This window comes from Dermacentor albipictus, chromosome 8 (assembly GCF_038994185.2).
Source record: "Dermacentor albipictus isolate Rhodes 1998 colony chromosome 8, USDA_Dalb.pri_finalv2, whole genome shotgun sequence".
Taxonomy (NCBI): Eukaryota; Metazoa; Arthropoda; class Arachnida; order Ixodida; family Ixodidae; genus Dermacentor; species Dermacentor albipictus.
Window position 1 is genome coordinate 98,745,277 of NC_091828.1, and position 19,423 is coordinate 98,764,699.

General features: G+C 46.1%; 1 protein-coding gene across 1 annotated transcript in view; it reads left to right on the forward strand.

Moving 5' to 3' along the window:
• LOC139048888 (uncharacterized) overlaps positions 1–17,934 on the forward strand; it is a 42,914-nt gene extending 24,980 nt beyond the window's left edge. Inside the window, exons 10-16 of the mRNA XM_070523806.1 lie at positions 2,368–2,413; positions 2,524–2,588; positions 2,814–2,875; positions 5,775–5,834; positions 9,306–9,554; positions 11,086–11,321; positions 11,984–17,934. Of these exons, the coding sequence (XP_070379907.1) occupies positions 2,368–2,413; positions 2,524–2,588; positions 2,814–2,875; positions 5,775–5,834; positions 9,306–9,554; positions 11,086–11,321; positions 11,984–12,442 (1,177 nt within the window). The 3' untranslated portion in view covers positions 12,443–17,934. The remainder of the gene's footprint in view (positions 1–2,367; positions 2,414–2,523; positions 2,589–2,813; positions 2,876–5,774; positions 5,835–9,305; positions 9,555–11,085; positions 11,322–11,983) is intronic.
• The last annotated feature ends 1,489 nt before the right edge of the window (positions 17,935–19,423 follow it).

Here is a 19,423-nt window from a genome sequence, read left to right on the forward strand (position 1 = left end):
TCACTCGTGTCCCACCAGCTTGAGGCTCTCAATCAAGGGATCTCAGCCAACACTCGCAGTTCTAAATGGAATGCCACCAACGGTTAGAGTGGGCTGTAGCGCCTCCGATTATGAAGTAAGGCAGCCTGTTTTAGAACAACTTCTGCTCGAGCTAGTTGGTCAGACATACCGGTATAGAAGCACTGTGGCCTTGTGGTGCTGCATGCTGATTGAGAAAAGATGCCGTGTTTTCTCGCATGTAACCTGCGAGAATAACTGCTTACAGCAACCCTGAAATCTTTGTCAAAGCAGTCTCTATTTGCGGATGCAAGACTCATCCACGTTGCATCTTGGCCAGCTCTGTTCCCCGCCTCTTCAGCAGCACTAGTAATCTTCAGCTTCTGCTGCGTTACTGCCGTCGAGCGCAGCACATTCTGATCGGAGTTCTGGTTCGAAGGCACCATGTGCACTATTTGGTAAAACCACACGGGCAGAATAGATTAGGAATTTTCAATTCTTTAGCACGTTTTGTTAAGTTTAGAGAATGTGAAGTCCATGCAAGAACTTGATACAGGAACATCAAATATAACATCAAGTATGTTATGTCCGGCAGGCTTTCCTTGAAAAACAATGAAAGTGCAGCCGTTGCATACAACGGCATACTGGCCCCGAGCAAAAACATTTACTCAGCTGTCTACCTTCCCACTCGTTTTGCTAAAACATTTTGCCCTTTTTATTCAAACTTTCAGCACTATCATCAGTGAGAAGTGTTTCAAGGTGTATGCGACACATTTTGGATATCCTTACGTTCAATAATGCCTTAACTGTTGATGCACTATCTTGGTGTACACAATTGTGTACACAGCGTAGGGCTAAGGTGTGGCTTTATGGCAGTGTGACACGCACTGCCAAAAAGCCACACTTGAAGGCTAAATTCACGTCGATCGCACACTACAGTAGAATAATCTCGGTAGTGTATGATCATTCCTGATACGAATAGTTCTAAAAGTCCTGGAGCAAGTAAGTCCATTAGCTTACATCGTGCTAAATTTCGAAGATGCGAGCCACTTTTCACGCCGCAGTGGGATGATGACAATCGAGCCACGGAGCAATTTCTGGAAGGGCTGGCGAGGAGGCCCCGCACCTGTAGAGCGTTGTTGTGGCTGTTTTCAGGCTGGTAGAGCAGTCGCCTTATGCGTCATTCACCCTACGTCGCTCTTCCCAAAAACAGAAAATAAACTTGCTTTGGGCATTGTGATGCAACCTGTCAGCCGTTTTCAAGGACCTTGCAACTTTATCAGGAGCCTGGAGTTGCATGTGAAGCCATCTTGGCGCATTTCAGAGGTCGGCGGCATTCGATTCCATGGGTAGCCTTATCTCCATATTTCACGCCTGCCATTGTCTTTGGTGCCTGATGGCGATTGGAAACTTTTCTACCTTTGCACCCTCAGATTGCATGATGCCAAGTAGCCTCACTGCCTCTAAGATTAGTAAATGGATTCCCTTACCTTGTGCAGATTGTGTCCTTATCACGATCAGACGCCAGCTAGAACGCAGCGATGAAAGAAGCTCGACGTAACCAGGCAGATATTGAAATTTTGGCCTCGGAACATGCGCAGTGCACAGCTCGCTGCTGCCAAAATGCATGCGCAAAACAGGCGTACCAGTGATTCAAATTCAAGTTGGCCACTCCGAGTCACATGACTCTGGACACAAATTGCGACGCCAGGTTTCCCTTATTGCACTTGCTTTTGTTGCTTCTAATTCTACATGGATGGATGCAGTGCTGTGGCTACCTGAATCTCCGATCTCTCGTGTTTGCGGCGACAGCGAGTTGGCGGCACTGCGTCAACAGAAAGCCGTGCTCGTGCGATCAGGGAGGAGATAATGCCTCCCGAAGGCCGATTTTCTTGCTGTTTTCGATTACACACTAAGATAGTGAAAATTTCTCAGTCTGCTGCGTACCTATTTCTGCCAAACATTCTGCCCGAAATAAAGAAGGGCCTGGGACTCCGAAAAAAAGAAATAAAAAATTTTGGGCAAGTCGGCCATTTTATTCCTGTGCCCCCCCCCCCTCTTTTTTTTTTTTTTCCCTCAGTTCCTGGTTGTCTATGTTTTGGGGGGGATACAAACTTCGGGTGTGAGATATTTTGCGCTGTCCCGAGAGATTTGTATCATCGAGATTCTGCAGTAGACTTAAAGGGGCTCTCCTTAGTTAGAACTCAGTTTTATTCGAGTTATATTTTAGTCCCATTGGAATTGTTATAGCCGGGCTCGATCGTACTTCTGCCAGTAGCCTGTTACAAACTTTTCTTCAACACCTCTATGCTTCTAACACGGCGTATTACTCAACTGCCGGTGTTTTTTTTTGCTTTTTGCCTGCTGCAGGTTGTTGGAACTGCACAAGGAAATCATCAGTGAACAAGACAACAAGGTCAGTGACCTGCTCTGCCGGTGTCACTTGCAGTGTTGCGAGAAAGGGTACGGCTGGTTGCGCAGAAGGGGGGGCTTTAAGGACTTTTTTTTTCTGTTTTCGATGTGCAGACTCTGATCTTCGCCGAAACCAAGAAAAAAGTTGACGAGCTGACACGCAGGATGAGGAGAAGCGGGTAAGCGTGACATTACTGCCCCTCCCGAACTTTTTAAGTCTTTCAATCGTTTGTTGCCCTCAGTTTAGTGTAAAAGGGCAAGGGCAGAGTGTAATGTCTGATGCAAGAACTGCTGGCTGTTGTTTCTGTCTTTCTTTCTCTTACTTACAATATGTCTGAAAACTTCTTCTTTGCATTGTGCCGTGCATTCAACGGGCTACAGTTGTTGCTTTCTTTGCTTAAAAGGTTACCATCTATATGCATTCATGGGGACAAGTCTCAGTCGGAGCGGGACTGGGTGCTCAACGGTGAGTAGTCCATAATAGTCTTTCTTTCCTCCACCCCCTCCCCCGCTGTTTACAAACAAAGCTTCCTGGGACAGTCTTGTTGTTTCTTGAGGCCGGAGGAAAGCGCTCTTGATTCTGAAGGTGTGAAAACATCAGTATTTGCTATGACAGCAAGTCAGTTGCCTGTCGTAAAGCAGTTTAAAGGGGAGAGGGGCCATGACGGCGAATTTGCGAGCTTGAAATTATGCAGTGCATGTTGAACCATACTCATCCCACAGCAAGCTGGTGGAGAAATTTCATATTGTAATATTTTTATGTCGCACTTAAGCCACACAGTATTCTGGGAGCATATATTTGTGTGAAAACTAAGTGCGATATGTGTGGTATATGCATGGTCTTGTTTTCACATGTGCGTGTTGGTTGGCGGTTCTCGCAGGTGATAGATGCTGTTTGTGCCATTGTTATCTCATGAGCAAAACACATCAAGCAAAGTAACGCATTATATCACGTTATTATCCTATGGAGCCCAATTGGTGGTTATTGCATCATTACATTATCACATATTAATTACATGATTAAAAGGGTGTTTTTACATAACACTGTTGTTGCATGCACCATTTGGTGCTGAGTACCCAACAAATTCTGATATTTTGAATTCGCATCAAATGGTCTTTGCTGTTAGATTCATATTTTACCGTATTTACTCGCATAATGATCGCACTCGCGTAATGATCGCACCCCTAAATTTTGTCGTCAAAATTAGATTTTTTTTATTTCCCGCGTAATGATCGCACCCCGAACTTGCCGTAGCGATATGTCGTGTGCTAAGTCTAGCTAATAATGATCGCGCTTACCATCTGTCGAATGCTACGCGAACGACTCTTCAAGACAAGCCAAGCGGCCTGCACGCACCAAACATTCTTAAGTAGATGCCTCATTTCATTACTTTCATCACTTTCCGCACATCTATGACAAAATGAGGTACAACCAAACTTGCCTTTATTATGGGTTGGCTTTATAATGGGTGATGTCAACAAAAACAATAAAGTTGAGCAGGATGCGTTGTTGGGCAAGTTGGTTCATTGTTTTTCGGAACAGTGGTTGCGCTTACTAGACAATCACATGAAAGAAGACAGGACAGGCGCAAACTAACAACTGAGGTTTATTCGAGAAAAAACACTTATATATCACACAATGCCAGCGCAGGCGCTTCAGGGTATCAGCAGCATAATCAGAAAAAACCAATGGCGTGGCTTACCTAAACATACTATCTAAGAAACGAGCCTCCCTATTGTAGAGCATGACCGATGTGTCACTGATGCATGCTTGTCCCTTCTTTTTTATGAAATATGATTCAAGAAGTTCTCGTGCTTTGTCATTATGGCACTTGCGCAGGATCTTAACTTGGTCGAGCAGAGGCCTGCATTTGTGGTCTAAGCAATGCATCGGTAAATGACGTTGCTCCCGGTTAATAATTGATCTTTCGTGTTCACGGATTCGAACACGGATTTCGTGTTCAACGTCCCGTCTGGCCTACATAGGCCAGACGGGACGTTGTTTAAACGTACGAATCCGTGAACACGAAAGATCAATTATTAACCGGGAGCAACGTCATTTACCGATGCATTGCTTAGACCACAAATGCAGGCCTCTGCTCGACCAAGTTAAGATCCTGCGCAAGTGCCATAATGACAAAGCACGAGAACTTCTTGAATCATATTTCATAAAAAAGAAGGGACAAGCATGCATCAGTGACACATCGGTCATGCTCTACAATAGGGAGGCTCGTTTCTTAGATAGTATGTTTAGGTAAGCCACGCCATTGGTTTTTTCTGATTATGCTGCTGATACCCTGAAGCGCCTGCGCTGGCATTGTGTGATATATAAGTGTTTTTTCTCGAATAAACCTCAGTTGTTAGTTTGCGCCTGTCCTGTCTTCTTTCATGTGATTGTCTAGTAAGCGCAACCACTGTTCCGAAAAACAATAAAGGCGCATTTCGATTTTTTTCATCTGATTTTGCACTCGTGAGCACGCAAAAAATCGCGCGTGGCAATGATAGTAGCCACGTTTACTCTGATACGTTAAAAGTGTACCCTATTCATACGCCGACGCTTGTAACACAGCTAAGATATTCGCCCACCCTTAGCGGAAACGTGCCGTATTAGGATAGTAGTGAAGACAGATGTCGCAGTTTCCGCAGCACGTCGCCCATGCATTTCTATGTCACTGGCAGCTAAGCGCGCCCACCTGTTTCTGTCCCCTCAAAGTGGACATGGCTACGTTACTGCCGCAAACTTGCTGATATTAACGATATTAGTCATCACTGATACGGAAGAAACTGTTTCAATGCACGTAATGTACTCACGAGAAGAAAAAAAATCGCGTTCGGCGCGCTCGGCTTGCTCCGCCGGCCGCCATTTTTGTTTTGGTGTCCCGCACCCGCAATCGCGCATCCCGCAGCAAACACGGGGCGAAAATTTTTTTTTTTTTTTCGCGGGAAATTTAACTCGCGTAATGATCGCACCCCTGAATTTGCGTCAATTTTTCTGACAAAAAAAGTGCGATCATTATGCGAGTAAATACGGTATTCAAAATTGTAGAATGTTCAGTTTCTTAGAATATAAGACAGACACAATGGACACCTACGAGCTGTCCCAAATTTTTAGTAAGGCTTATGAGTTGGGGTTCGTTCTACCACTTTACGAGTGTGGCGTTATGTTTCGTGAAAGAAAACTCCGTGAAAAACATCTGTTCATCGGTCTCCGACCTTACTGTTGCAAGTATTCCGATTGCCAAAGTACACCAGAGGGGTGCTTACTTCGAGCAAGTTTGTTTGGGAAAATTCCGGAAGCCCAAGCTCACGGCCCACGTGTTGCTTCAGGACGTTAACCTCGCAAACCATTTCTCATGTCTGTGCAGAGTTTCGTTCGGGCCGCTCTCCGATCTTGGTAGCTACAGATGTGGCAGCCCGCGGACTTGGTAAGCACATGTCTTGTCAGCTGCGTTTCTTGTGATGCAGTCATGTCGTCTTGCATGGTAAGGTTTGGTTCCTCATCCTTATGTTGGGGATAGCGATTGAGTAAAAATTACGGGGTTTTATGGGTTCTTTAAATTATGGGTTTTTTTATGGGTAGTCATTTGTGTCTTGCCCAACACCTTTTATTTGGCAGCATGTGCGCCGAGCTATGACGTCCAAGCCGTGCCAATCTGTGCGCACGTGCTAGTTATTCAGGGACCCCATTCAAACATGTGGCCACACAGAGTAAATGGTGCAGGGAAGTCAGAGGGACACTGCAAGAGAAGTAGCAAGCTTGAGCCGGCTTTCTGGGAAACGCTAGCTGATTAGGTCAAGTTAGAATGCGAAACCGAAAGGCCCCGCAACTTCCACGCCAGGGACTTTTTGCAAAGGCTGTATTTCAGCAACATTCTGCTTGGGAATAGTTGGGCAGTTTGTATGGCTAGGAGGCAGAATTGCATTGCCTTCGAGAATAAACGAGAGATCAACAGTGGCGCATTTTGTACCGTAATAAAATGCCATGACATTTGTGATGTCATGATGTCGCTGGTGAGGTGTTGTGGGAACAAAATTTAAACGAGCAATGAAACAAAATTTTGAGCTTTAATCTGGTGAATTAAGCTGACTGAGAAGTTTCTTTTTGTCTTTGAGATATGCTTGGCCAGTTAAAAGAAGTTGTGGCAATGTGTGGTATTTTCATATTATTGCATGATTTTTTCTTCTTCTTTCTTTTTCTTTTTGTAACATTCAGGGTTTGTAGTAGTCGTTCAAATGATCGAAAGCCCTTCAGTATCTGTTTTCAATCTGTTCGAAACCCGAAAAATTTCATCTAAGTGACTTAATTTTGTATGAACATGTGGCCACAAGGTTGATGTAACTCAAGTTTCAAGCTAATAGAGTTCGTTTTGCACCTTTGTGGAGAGTCTCTGGCTAAGCCTTTCTTGTGCACAGGCTCGCAGTTGTGGGCAGTGGTGCTCAAACTATGGCAGCACACAAAAGCACTGCCTCAAAGATTGACGCTTCTCTGAGGGAGCTGTTGCTGTGGATTACCATGTGAATACCGCCTATAGAACAACAAAAAAACTGTTCTCATTATTGAATACAATATTCTGTTTTCAAGCTAACGTATTAGCCAGCATTAGCCTGCACTGCAGCTGTGTAAGTGGACAAGAAAATGGTCGCTGCAGTAGCCTAATTGGTAAAGCACCGCGTGCGTAACGGGCAAGATGTTGGTGACAAAGAAACATACTGCTATGAACCCTGCTTCGCTAACTACTCTTACTGTTTTCTCTCTCTCCTTCCTCCCCCTTTTAATTTTCTTATCTTTTTTTTTGTGTGTGTGTGTCTATGAAAACACCTTGACGAACCTCCCAGAGAAGTGTCTGGGTTTTGCTTTTTCATTGTTACATGTGTATGTCTCGCATTCACAGTGAAAACACGGCACTGTCCACTAGAAACTCACTTCAAACCTTTGTCATGCTACATGTTTTAACACATGTCCGGTCTGCACTACTGCTGGAGTATAGGTGGCGTTGGGAGTCGTTTGCGCGGGACGACGCAGCGGCCAATGTGGGGAGCTGTGGCGTTTGCCGGTGGGACGAAGGAACTAGGCCCGGATGTGGCGCGCGTGGCCTTTGACTGACAAGTTGTCCCACCACCCCACGGCTGACTCGCGTTTGCCCTTGCGCAAGTCTGGGCTTGGAGCAGTGGAAGCTGTCTGGACTGAGTGCTGTTGGCCGAATGGTTTGAGCGGCATGTGTGTCCTAAGACAAAATGGTCCCAAGGTTTGGCACACATGAACACTCCTTTTGCGAAGACTTTTTCTGAAGATTAGTCGCCTCCTGAAGACTAATCACTGGCAGTATTTATTAGGTGCAGCTGCTCGATTGTGTGCGAAAGGCATCGAAGGTTCCTTCTACCCCTCGTTACTAGCCATGTTCAAGCTTTTGTGTATTGGCTGGTTGTCTCCATTGACCGAGAGAAATCTAAGGTCATGTTTGTGTAGCTATCACTTATAAGTTGGAAGTTAGAGTACTAAACCACTGTTACAAAAGAAACTTGTACAGCAGTGTGTGTCATAGGACAAAATGGTTAAAAGTTTGGCATATGTGAAAACACCTTTGCGAAGACTTTCCTGAAGACCATAGTAGTTCCTTTCTGAAGACTAGTCTTTTGGCACATGGCAGTATTTATTAGGCATACTTTTTTTTTTTTTGTCAGCACAAGATGCCTTAAGTCTTCCTAGTCTTCTCTTCTCAGTCTTCAAGGTTGTTTATATTACTTGTTAGTTATCGGTCTACATTGAACACAATGGAAACGGAAGCGTAATGTTGTGGTTAAATAGCCTTTCCCTGTCAGATATGAAGTCTGAAGTTAATGCAATTAACCACTATTACCAAGAGGAACACGTTTGTCTGTGTCATGGGACAAAATGGCAAACAGATTTGGCAAACATGGAAACACCTTTGCGGAGACCTTTTCTGAAGACTTCAAGTAAAGACTTCGTGTTACTCAACTTCTGAAGATTAAACTTCAAGAAAAGTCTTCGTTAACGTGTTTCACGTCTGTCAAACCTTTTAAGCCATTTTTACTTATGACGCACACTGCTAAACGTGCTTCCCTTGTTAATGGTGGTTTTAGTTCCATAACTTCTTGAGTTCATGATCATCTGACTTCACCAGTAGGTTATGCTGGCACTTGTCCTTGTCGGATGGTAATGGTATCGGAGGTTAAGGTGCTAAACCACTTTAACAAGAGGAACAAGTTGAGCAGTGTGTGTCATATGACAAAATGACTAAAAGTATGGCAGACAGTAGAGTTACTTGTAGAAACTTGAAGACTCTCTGCGTTCCGAGGACTAGTCTTCAAGCACCTGACAATACTTATTGAACGTATGTGCTTTTGTAAAGATACATATTTCAAGCAGGACGTATCCACTCTATTTTTATTCCTGCTTGCTAGTTATCTGGCTCGTCAAGATTATAAATTGGTTGTCCTCATTGAGCATCATGGTAAAAAAAAAGGAAACATTGAAGTGCCCATTAGCTCCTTATAGTTCCAACCACTATTGAGAGAGGAATTTGTGCATTGGATGACAAAATGACCCAGGATTTGGCAGATGCTTGTGAATCCTTTTCCTGAAGACTAGTACTAGTCATCTTCTGAACACTAGCTTTTGCATACCTTGTATTGTTTACTAAGCATGCATGCTCTTGCAAGATTGTATGCTGCTAATGAATGTGCAAGATGTTTAATTGCTTACCTGGCAGTCTTCGCTTAGCACAAAGAAAACTGAGTGCTTCTTGTAGTAGCTTGTTAGGGTACTAGCCTTAACTACGTAGACAATACATTGAAAAGATTCGCAAGGGACAGGATCTCGCGGGGGAGATTTGTTCGTGGTAGTAGCGCGGCTAACTCTGAAAGTGCATTCACAGACGTGGACGACATCCGGTTCGTCATCAACTACGACTACCCGCACTGCTCTGAGGACTACATCCACCGCATCGGCCGGACGGCACGCTCCAACAAGACGGGCACGGCGTACACTTTCTTCACGCCCAACAACATGAAGCAGGCCAAGGAGCTGATTGCCGTGCTCAAGGAGGCCAACCAGGCGGTCAACCCCAAGCTGTACGAAATGGCCAACCTGGCCCGAAGCGGCGCCTTCAGCGGCGGCCGCAACAGTAGGTTTCTTTTTTTCTTTCTTTTTCATTGGTTACACCCTTGAGAGGATTCATGCAAAGGGCGAACGAGGAATGCTGCTTTAGCCAATGTTTCAGCAAGGGCACTTTGTCGGAGCCCCGACGAAAACAAGCGCCCTTGTCGAAACGTAGACTCCAGCAACACACCTTGTACGACAACTGCTGATCACTTCAAGCCTTCATTTTTTGTTTAGATCAATCAATAAGTCGGTGCTTTTTATTTCATGAGTGGAAAGAATGTGTAGATAAATTTTGTACATCCACCTTTGTTTGGTTTTTAATCTTGAGAAGCCTGGTGTTCTGGTGTAGAGGCTCTAAGAGTAAAATGGAGCCTCTCCCATTGTTCAGCTGCCACAGGAGTTGGCACAACCATGTCGAAATGGAACGAGCATAGTTTCTTGCAGTTACCTATACTCGTGGGCAACTTTCTGTGGCGGTGAAGCGAGAGCTGCGGAAACTAGAACACTCCTGAAAGAATTCCCAGATTCTCACCTGGGTCAGTTCAAGCTGGGGAATAAAAAAATATATCTATGACTGATTAGCACTCTATCTACAACAGCACAATAAGATAGAATAGACCACCTAGTGTTAAAATTCACCTATCTTTCTGGTTTTCTGTTCTGCATTCCTCGAGGACATATCTTTGTGGTTTTCTGTTCCGCATTCTCCTAGGAAGAATTCATTTTTCATCGCAATGTGAACAGAGAATAAGAAACATTCAACGAAAGAAAGAAAAAACTATTTGCAGGAGCTATTTTCGCAATAGACTGGCAACGTCAGGCAGAGCACTGGAAGTGAGCTTCACCCCTAAGCCACCCATTCCATCGTGTGGAACTTCCACAGGCAGTTCCGGTCGGATGAGAAACAGAGCTGTACATTGCATTTTCTCTGCGTTACCTGCATTATACCACTGCAACAGGGCATCTTGCATCGGTCGGTGGCCCATGACCGTGCACCCAAAAGAAAGCGAGGTACACACCAAGCTTTTTCTTCCACCTCCCTACTTCTTGCTCGAATCCGGCAAATGACACTTGCTGCCTGTCATTCAGTGTTGGCCAAAGACATTTAGCTAAAATGTCGTACTCAAAACCAAAATTCAACAAGGAAAGAGATGTTTTCTGGTGTGTTACCTGTAGGCAACACTCTCCCATAAAGTGCCAACTGAAGTTTGTTTTTAGGGCGAAAGCCTTAGATCTCCATTTTAAGGTCGTGTTGTGAAGTAGAGAAAATGTCGTCTGACCCAAGGAAGACCAGAAGCGAACCAAAGCATGTCCAGCTGTGTATAAGAGATGATTAAAGATTAGCAAAGTTAATGATTGATTAGTGATTGGATTAAGGTGCATTAGGGTGGATTAAGGTGCTTTAAGGTTGATTAAAGTGGATGTATGAAGATTAAGGTAAATTAGGAGTATTAAGGTGGATTGAGGTGAATTACAGTAGGCTTTACAAGGCTTTCGTCTTTGCATCTCTTGGGTGATAGCTAAGGACACCTGGGACTTCTTTCTATTTGCAGTCCGTCGCTTCCGAGCACCAGGACAGCCACTGGCGAGCCTCCAGAATGACAACAATGACAACAAGCAGCGCAATGGCGGTGGCTACGGAAACAACCGCGGCTACGGCGGAGGCATGGGTGGGTCTGCCCAGGTCCGCAGTGGGCCCGGAGGTGGCGGCGGATACCGAGGTGTTGGACAGCAGAATGGGTTTGGTGGCGGACGGCCCATGCAGAACGGCTTCAACAACCGACCACAGGTACGTTGGGCTTTGAGTCCGTCTCCTAAGGCTAAGCTTTCATGGCCTCTTCCCCTCCCTCCCACTTTGGTGTCTGTTCCTAAGCGCTGTCAACATGCTACGAGCACACTGCATTTAACCACACATCCTGCGCCCCTTTAGGCACCCTTAACTTTCGCGAATGTCTAATCAGCCTCGGCTGCTGTATCTAATCGTGAAGTAGAATAAATGTGCTATGTCTAGTCATCCCTGTTTTGTTGGTGAGAGGGCTTCTGGGAGAGAATGAGCGTACTGTGCGTTTCTCAGGTGTTGGGAGTGGCGGTGGGTAGCGCATAGCTTAGCTAGTGGAGGAAGCATGTTCTTAAACTTTTGTTACGGTCCTGCCTTACATAGGCTGGTCTATGTCTATATAAAGGTCTATATTGCACCTGCTGAAAGGACAGCTGCATGTTTCCTGTGTTGCTGAACAAGCAACGGGCTTGAATGGCAATTTAACCATATGGCAAACGCTGTGAACTTCGGGCTCAGCATATCAAGGTGCAGTTTTGTAGTGTACATGAAATAACCCCCGAGTGGGGGTTGTACTCCTTCTTACTGGAGAGGTCGGTTATTTCGGGATTTAGGAGTGTTTCATCTCCTGTTACCATCATGCTTGTTCACCTCTGTGCAACTACTTCCCGCAGATGCAAAACAACGGCGGTCAGCCTGCCTACCAGCGCAGTGGCCCGAATGGCTACAACAACCAGCCGAAGCCAATGTCCGGCGGCCTGGCAGGCAGCGCTGGTAACCAGACTTCTGGACTAGCCGCCAGCGGCTACAAGCCGGCTCAGCAGCCGCAGCAGCAGCAGCAGCAGCAACCCCAACAGCAGCAACAGCAGCAGCAGCAGCAGCAACCCCAGGCGCCTCAGCCGCGCCCGTCTCCCCCCAACGGCGCTGCCATGATGCACCACCCGACTCAGTATGGAGCAGCCGCAGGATTCCGAGCCCAGGGCATGGGTCCGCATCACGGCATGGCCCCGCAGCACTGCTACATGCCGCCCCAGCATCACCAGCAGGGTTCCGTGTACGCCGGCGGCTACGGACAGTACGCGCAGAACGCGGCGTACGTCCCGCCCAGCCTGTACTACCAGGTGCCGGCTTAATGCTAACCCCCCACACTAGGTTCTCGCTCGCGGGGGAAGAAAAACAAGGGCGTTTTGCTCTCTCTCTAGCTTCTCTTTTCTTTTTTTGTTCTTTACCAGCTCTTTGTCTTGATGACTGTTAACGCTGACCTGTGCTTTATTTTTTCTTTACACAATGTTCCTCCCTTTGATTTTCCCATTGTTCTCCATCCTTTATCTCAAAGTGGTTGCAGCAATGATGTTTGGCCATGTTCTGAGTAGAAGTGCAGTGCCGGCGAAACTTTTTTTTTTTTATCCTAGGAGACCAATCACTGATGGCCATGTTTAACGTTGGCTCTTCAGTCCGGCACTGCATGCTTTGTCACAGCGGAAATAATTTTAATTGCTCTGGTGGCACGAGCGACAAGGACCGGCGGCAGTCCTTTAGGCTCTGCAAGCATGCCTTGTTGGAACCGACACATTCTGATGGGATGAAGTTGTGACTCGCAGAGACTGGTAACGTCAACATCGGTGTTACAAGCTGTGATGCATCACAGGCGACGCATTTTGATGGTCTGGTGGTGTGACTTGCACTCTTCCGTCAACATTGGCTCTGCAAATTGTGACGTTCCACGCTTTGTCACAGCTAAAATGTGTTTGTGACTGTTTGATGTCGTGGCCAACACAGTTGTAAATCGGCACGGGCTCCGCAAGCCGCGATGTTGCGGGCCTTGTCAGAGCAAACATGTTTTCATGGCCAAGTGGCGCAACCAACGTGCAACTTCTTGTTTTCATTGCGTGCAGTGTGGTGATGTTGGGAATCTCTAGAAACGTGTGGCTGTCTGTAATTTGTCAGAAAAGGGACGAACGCAACCGTTCTGCAGGGTAGATTCACATCATCCTCGATGATCGTGACACGAAGCTAGTGCTTAAGGAAAAGTGAATGAGAAATTAAGGGCCCAATGTTCGCGTTCGGATGTACTTTTGTGCTGGTTTTCGTGTGCGCGGTCGCCAGGTTTCTTCCGCTGTTTTTTGTCCCTCCCTGCTAGCAGCAACACATTTTGCTCCCACATTTTTACCTCTGAAGTCATTTGCATGTTGTTTCACGGCAGTCAGATAAGAGAGGCTTTGGAAGTCTGTTTTCATGAAAGACCTGAAATCCGAATTCTTTTAGCAATCACTCGGGACCTGGCACGCCAGAGGAATCTGTTGGACAGATTTGCTGCCGATGTTGCATGCGCATGAACAGGTGTCACCGCAGCTTTTGCATTTGCTGTGAATTGAACAGCGATTCACTCTGCTGACAAACTAGCTCTGCAAAGGTAATGGCTTGTACGAAGACATCTTGTTTCTGACAAGACACATGCAGATAATGTGAGGAAAGCAACAAACAAAAAAAAACTTGTTGGTAATTTTCAGTGCTGCATTTCTCTTTCTCGTGGTTGTTTTGGCATCCTCCTGGCTGCTGCTCATGGCAGCGTTTTTTTCCGGTCGTCGTCGCTGCCTTCTGCTGAGGCAGGTGCGATTTTTCCTGTGAGCATTTGTTCCTTTAGAATTTTTCACCCATCAGTTTCTTCCCTATATATATCTTTTTTTTTTTCGTGTCTGTATGTCATGGTGGCCGCTTGAAAACTTCGGTTGTTGGCGAGTTGTCGTGCTGCCACCTTTGAAGGAGATTTTCGTCGTTCCAAGATGTTCCTCTGCTGAACTGTGAGATGTCGGTCGTAAAGCTCAGGGGTCCAGTAAATTGAGGTGACACGTGCAAATGGACGACAACCAGAAAAAAAAAAGTATAAAGTAAGCTCGAAACGTACAAAGATTACGAAAAGAAGCGCTGCGCTTTACACATGGAGCTCCGTCCCACGCTTTGTGCTCATCTGCGTGGCAGTCCGGCGTTGGCTCTTGAAGGAGCCTGCGGTGGTAGCACACTCCGCTCGGATGTGGTGTCGGGAGGACGAGACAACACTACTTGCTCTCTCTTTCAACTGCCTCGGGTTTGCACGGAGGCCTTTGGCGTGTGTTTGGAGAGGGTAGGCTTTTCCACTTTGAAAACACACACAAAACAAAATGGCAGTAGTATCAACGTTATGCATGTACTGCCAACTTAAACTTGTTTATGAACGTCACTGGGGGTTTGTTTGTTGCTACAGAAGTGTTCTTTGAAATGAAGTGCAAGTTTTGTATCAATAGTGTTTTGTGCCTGTCCTAGAAGAAAGTCATTTCTAGGATGATGCTGCTGCTTTGTTCTCCAAGGGCAAAAAAAAGGAATGGGGGCGTTGCACTTAGCTCTTGTTGCCACCACATGTGCGGGGTCGTCGACCCTTCACCCATCATGCCTTTTGAGTGCATTTTGGTCGCCAGTTGTGAGTGGCCATTCAAGAAAGCAAGCGTTGATGCATGTTTAGTTGCATGTTCCTTTCGGAAACCTGCTTCGCTCGGAAGTTGGTTGCATTGCACAAGGATGCCGCAAAGCCAGGCGTACTGTGCACGTGTTCTGTGGTGCTCGGCTTTGGCTGCAGCTTTGGATACATCTTCACCTTGTGTGTCTCAACACCAGTATGTGTTCCAAGCAGCTGCGGACGTCGGGTTGAGCCAAGACGCAAGTTGGCTTGTTCAGCCACTGGCTCAGCTCTACATTTGACCGCACCGTTTGAGGATGAGTCGTGGGCCAAGAGCTGCGCATTTCGGAAGCTAAGACGGGGGAGCCTCCCTCTGAGGTCCACGCTTTCAACCGTCGGCTCGATTGAATTTTACCGGGGCACTCGAGCTCCAGTCAGAAGTCGGGGAGGCTGCAGTCCAAAGGCGATGGCATCATCGTAGGTTTCTCAAGCTTGGAAAGGGCTTGGGACGTGAATTTTCGTTCTTTCTTTTTTTATGCTCTGGATGTTTATTCCAGATAAGACTGTGATATCGAAAATAGGCTTTGTAGATTTTTCCAAGGTTTTCAATTTCTCAAGTCCTGAACCAAATGGCAGCACCGTTCCGCTGCATTTCTGTGTGGGCTACGGCAGCACAGCGCCTCACGGGCTCACCTAAGTCTGTAGATAACGCAATCATCATAGTCTCGTGAGCGCCGTGACCAAAGTGTGCGCTCTTCAGGACACGCATCAGAGAAAGCTCCAGCGTCACGCTTTCGGTTGAATTGTATTGTTCCATCAGTGAGGGCTTTCAGGCAAGTTGTGGTCGCACGAGCTTGTCCAACATCACGGTGTTTGTTTTCAGCAGCGAAGCTGACGACAGATCTTCCGCAAACTCTGGGAGGACTTATTAGTGCAAGAGCAGAGATTTTAAGCATTTTATTTTAACTCCCTTGCTTCCTGCTCGAACGGGTAGACGGAGGCTTTGTGTGTCGCATGCATGACCGACATATTTAGGCATTTTTATCATCCAGTCCAGTAAAAGCGCTCCTCCATTCTGCCCCCTTTGCCTCACGCGAGCCAAACGATTTCTTGGCTGTAATGGTGAGGCGGGCACAGTGGGCGTTTTTTAATGCAGACACGACTTCATCACGCCCTTCTGCTACGACGTCATCGGGGGAGGGGGGAGGTACAGTCTTCACTGTGCAGCGGCATTTTTTTGTATTCTTCCGGCATTTGGGGGGAGAACAAACTGTCGGAGGGCGTGCGAGAGGCAAGTGTAGGAGCCGGCCCGTGCACAGATTCAAGCAGGCTCGACTAAGTGGTTACCTGCCGGCGCAAGTTGGCGCTGTTCGTGGGACTTTTGCAGCTGAAAAACTCTGGCTTTGCTTTTGTTTTTGCAAAAGTGATGCAATGCTGCAAAGAACTCTTCCTGAGGTAGGGCATTCACAGCCCATCACTGTGCGGCATCGAGCTGCCACACTTATTTTGGACCCGCAGTAATTTCATCATCAGTTCACAGGAGGGCGCCAGTACCACTTTAGTGGTCATCAGCGTCATCGGTGCAGATCTTCGCATATGTCGGTACATTGTAGGCGCAACCAGAGCTCAGGCCACCAAAAAGCATGGCCCTTCAACTATGGCGCCATCGTCCCGGTCTGACCGGTGTGTTTGTACAGAGTGCACGGCGGGCAATGTTTTGTGACCTTGAGTTTCTTTTCCTTGGAATATAGAGTTTTCGTCAATTTCTCTCCATTGAAAGTAGGCGTACATGCTTTCTCCGGTGAGTTCATCAACATGCTGCATCGATTGCCTACTCTAAACACTCTTCATGGGTTGGGTTGAGAGAAAGACCAAATCATCACTAGTGTCGTGTGACAAAAAAACCTCTTGTCGCCCAAAAAGTCTGGCTCCAACGGTGTGGATGGTTGTTTGGGGGGTTCGCAGCAACCTAAACTGCCCTCTAGTGGGCGCCGAACACATTGCGTGTATTATTTTTGCTTCCTCGGTGGCCTCAACTTTTTTCCTTGCCAATTTTTTTTTTGTTTTTCTTTGCTGGGGGACTGAATTTTCTTCCAGCTTACTGATTGCCTCTCCCCATGTTTCGCATTCTTGATGAACCGGTGTGTGTGCTCGTGACTGTGCATAGTTGTGACGGTCACAGTCGTGACAGTCACAGTCGTGACCTCTATATTGAAGCCTTACTGTATTTTTTTTTAGCCGTCCACACTCTTCATTTTCGTAACTGTTTCACTTTGTGTAGTCCGAGAGCATTTCTGCCTGTGATTTACACCGCCGGCAGCACCCTTCATGTATAACCACTCTTTCTGTCCATAATTAGCCTCGATGTCGAAGCAAGAAAGAAAAAAAAGACAACCGGTCTGCCTAGTTTCACCGGAGGTACGCCATTCCGAGTCGAGACGAGCCCTCGGTGTCTGGCACATTCTCCATGAAATTGCGGTGGGCATCGGTCATGTTACAGGAAAAAAATATCCTAAAAAAAGTTGTGTGTTGTGCGTGCAGTTTCTGGTCGTGTAGACTCGAGTCGTTATATAAGGTTTCCACTCTTTTTTTTCCCCTTTATTGGTGGTGAGTGTCAGTCACTCCAAGTTTGTTTCTTTCTTTTCTTTATTCTCAAAGAACATGTATTTACCGCACATTTTTTTGTAAAGGTGGCGTTGCTGAGTCTCAGTAGTTCTTCAAAGTTTACGGACCCGCTGTGCTTTAGTTTGCGCATGGCCTTTTTTTTTGTCTTGCAGTGTTGTAGGTGTTTGTTGCCTTTTTTTTTTCCTTCTCTTAGGTGCACAAAATAATATAAAACTGTGTGCTTGTGTAAACGTAACCTGTTCCTATAGTAACTTGGATGCCTCAAGTTGTGGGGAGGGGGGGAAACGGGACACATGGAGATAGTTATCATCCATGGCTCATTTACCATCGCCTACAAACACACAAGCTGGCGGGAAGGACGACATGGTGGGAGTTCTTGTACATACCTTGTATATAAAAAGCGATTGTGTACCAAAGCTGCGCCACCAAGTTGTTGCTTCTCTACCGAGGGAAATTTGCACTGGCTCACACCCTCTTCTCACCGTGGAAGAACTGAGGCTCATATTTTGTCACGTTTAGAAAGAGTTGTGGAGAAATAAAAACGAAGAAAAAAATGTGCAAGCAACTCTTTTTTTGTTGTCTGGCTTATTTCCGCTGTATGTGCAACAAAAACGGTTCAAGCTGCACGACGCGGCAAGAGAGGGACCAGACGAGCACAGTTAATGTGACGTTGAAGAGGTGGGTGAATATCGCATTTTCTTTAATGCCAATCTAATACGAATAGTAGGTATCAAATAGTCCAAAAGCAGCTACATGTGTTTACAGCAGGAACATTTATTTTGCTATGAGCGGATACCATGCCTGTACCGACTTGTGCAAAGACGGCTGGCTGTCTAGGACAAGGGATCCGTTTTCAACAGAAAACTGCATATTGTCCAACTGCATGAATAGCCTCTGGAGATGTTTGAAACCTGGTTGCTAAGAAGCTTGCCAAAAATTAATGGCTTTTGTATGACTAGCTTTCGGAAAATGCTAAATAAGATGATCGGCAGCTGAGGAAAGAAATGCTGAAGGACTTGTGTGTTGTAAATGGATGTGAAAGTATGTTGTAACGCACGTTGGAAGCAAAACGTTGCTGGTTGCAGCGTGAAAGATAATGCTACTACATGGCTAGACTGCCGAAACACTTAAGACTACGCTTGCCAAATATCTCTTCTGGAGCTGCATTACCCATTTTGTTGTGACAGCTATCGTCACTCATAATTTGAGATAATGTGTATGTAAGCAGATGGAAAGCAGTAACAAGACTAAAACAGTTGGTTGTTGCGAAATATTTGACTAGTTTAAAATGTTAAAAAAGTATACTGAGTAGTTACTTTTCGAATACCAATGCGAATAAGTATGAACACACGGCTCGTATTCGAATATTTGCCCACCCCTATATTGCATAGTACTAGCCTACGGGGCAGAAACCTGGAGGCTTACGAAAAGGGTTCCTAAATTGAGGACGACGCAACAAGCTATGGAAAGAAGAATGATGGGTGTAACGTTAAGGGATAAGAAGAGAGCAGATTGGGTGAGGGAACAAACACGAGTTAATGACATGCATCCTAGTTGAAATAAAGAAAAAGAAATGGGTATGGGCAGGACATGTAATGAGGAGGGAAGATAACCGATGGTCATTAAGGGTTACGGACTGGATTTTAAGAGAAGGGAAGCGTAGCAGGGGCCAGCAGAAAGTTAGGTGGGCAGATGAGATTAAGAAGTTTGCAGGGACATGGCCACAATTGGCACGTGACCGGGGTAGTTGGAGAAGTATGAGAGAGGCCTTTGCCCTGCAGTGGGCGTAACCAAGCTGATGATGATGATGTTGCATACAGCATATGTACGAACTACCTTGGGTCTTCGCACTTCTACTGGAATGTTGATTTCCACTGCCGTCCACACTGCGTGTGGACGGACCCCCCCCCCCCCCCCCACTTTTATGGTCAACCACCTGATTCTAGCACCATTATGCTAAAGAGACTTGAAACAGTGTTCAAAGATCAGGCTGGGCTAGTCGATATTCGATTATGTAACTTCGCAGCACATAAATGGGACGAAACAGAAGGGAAACTAC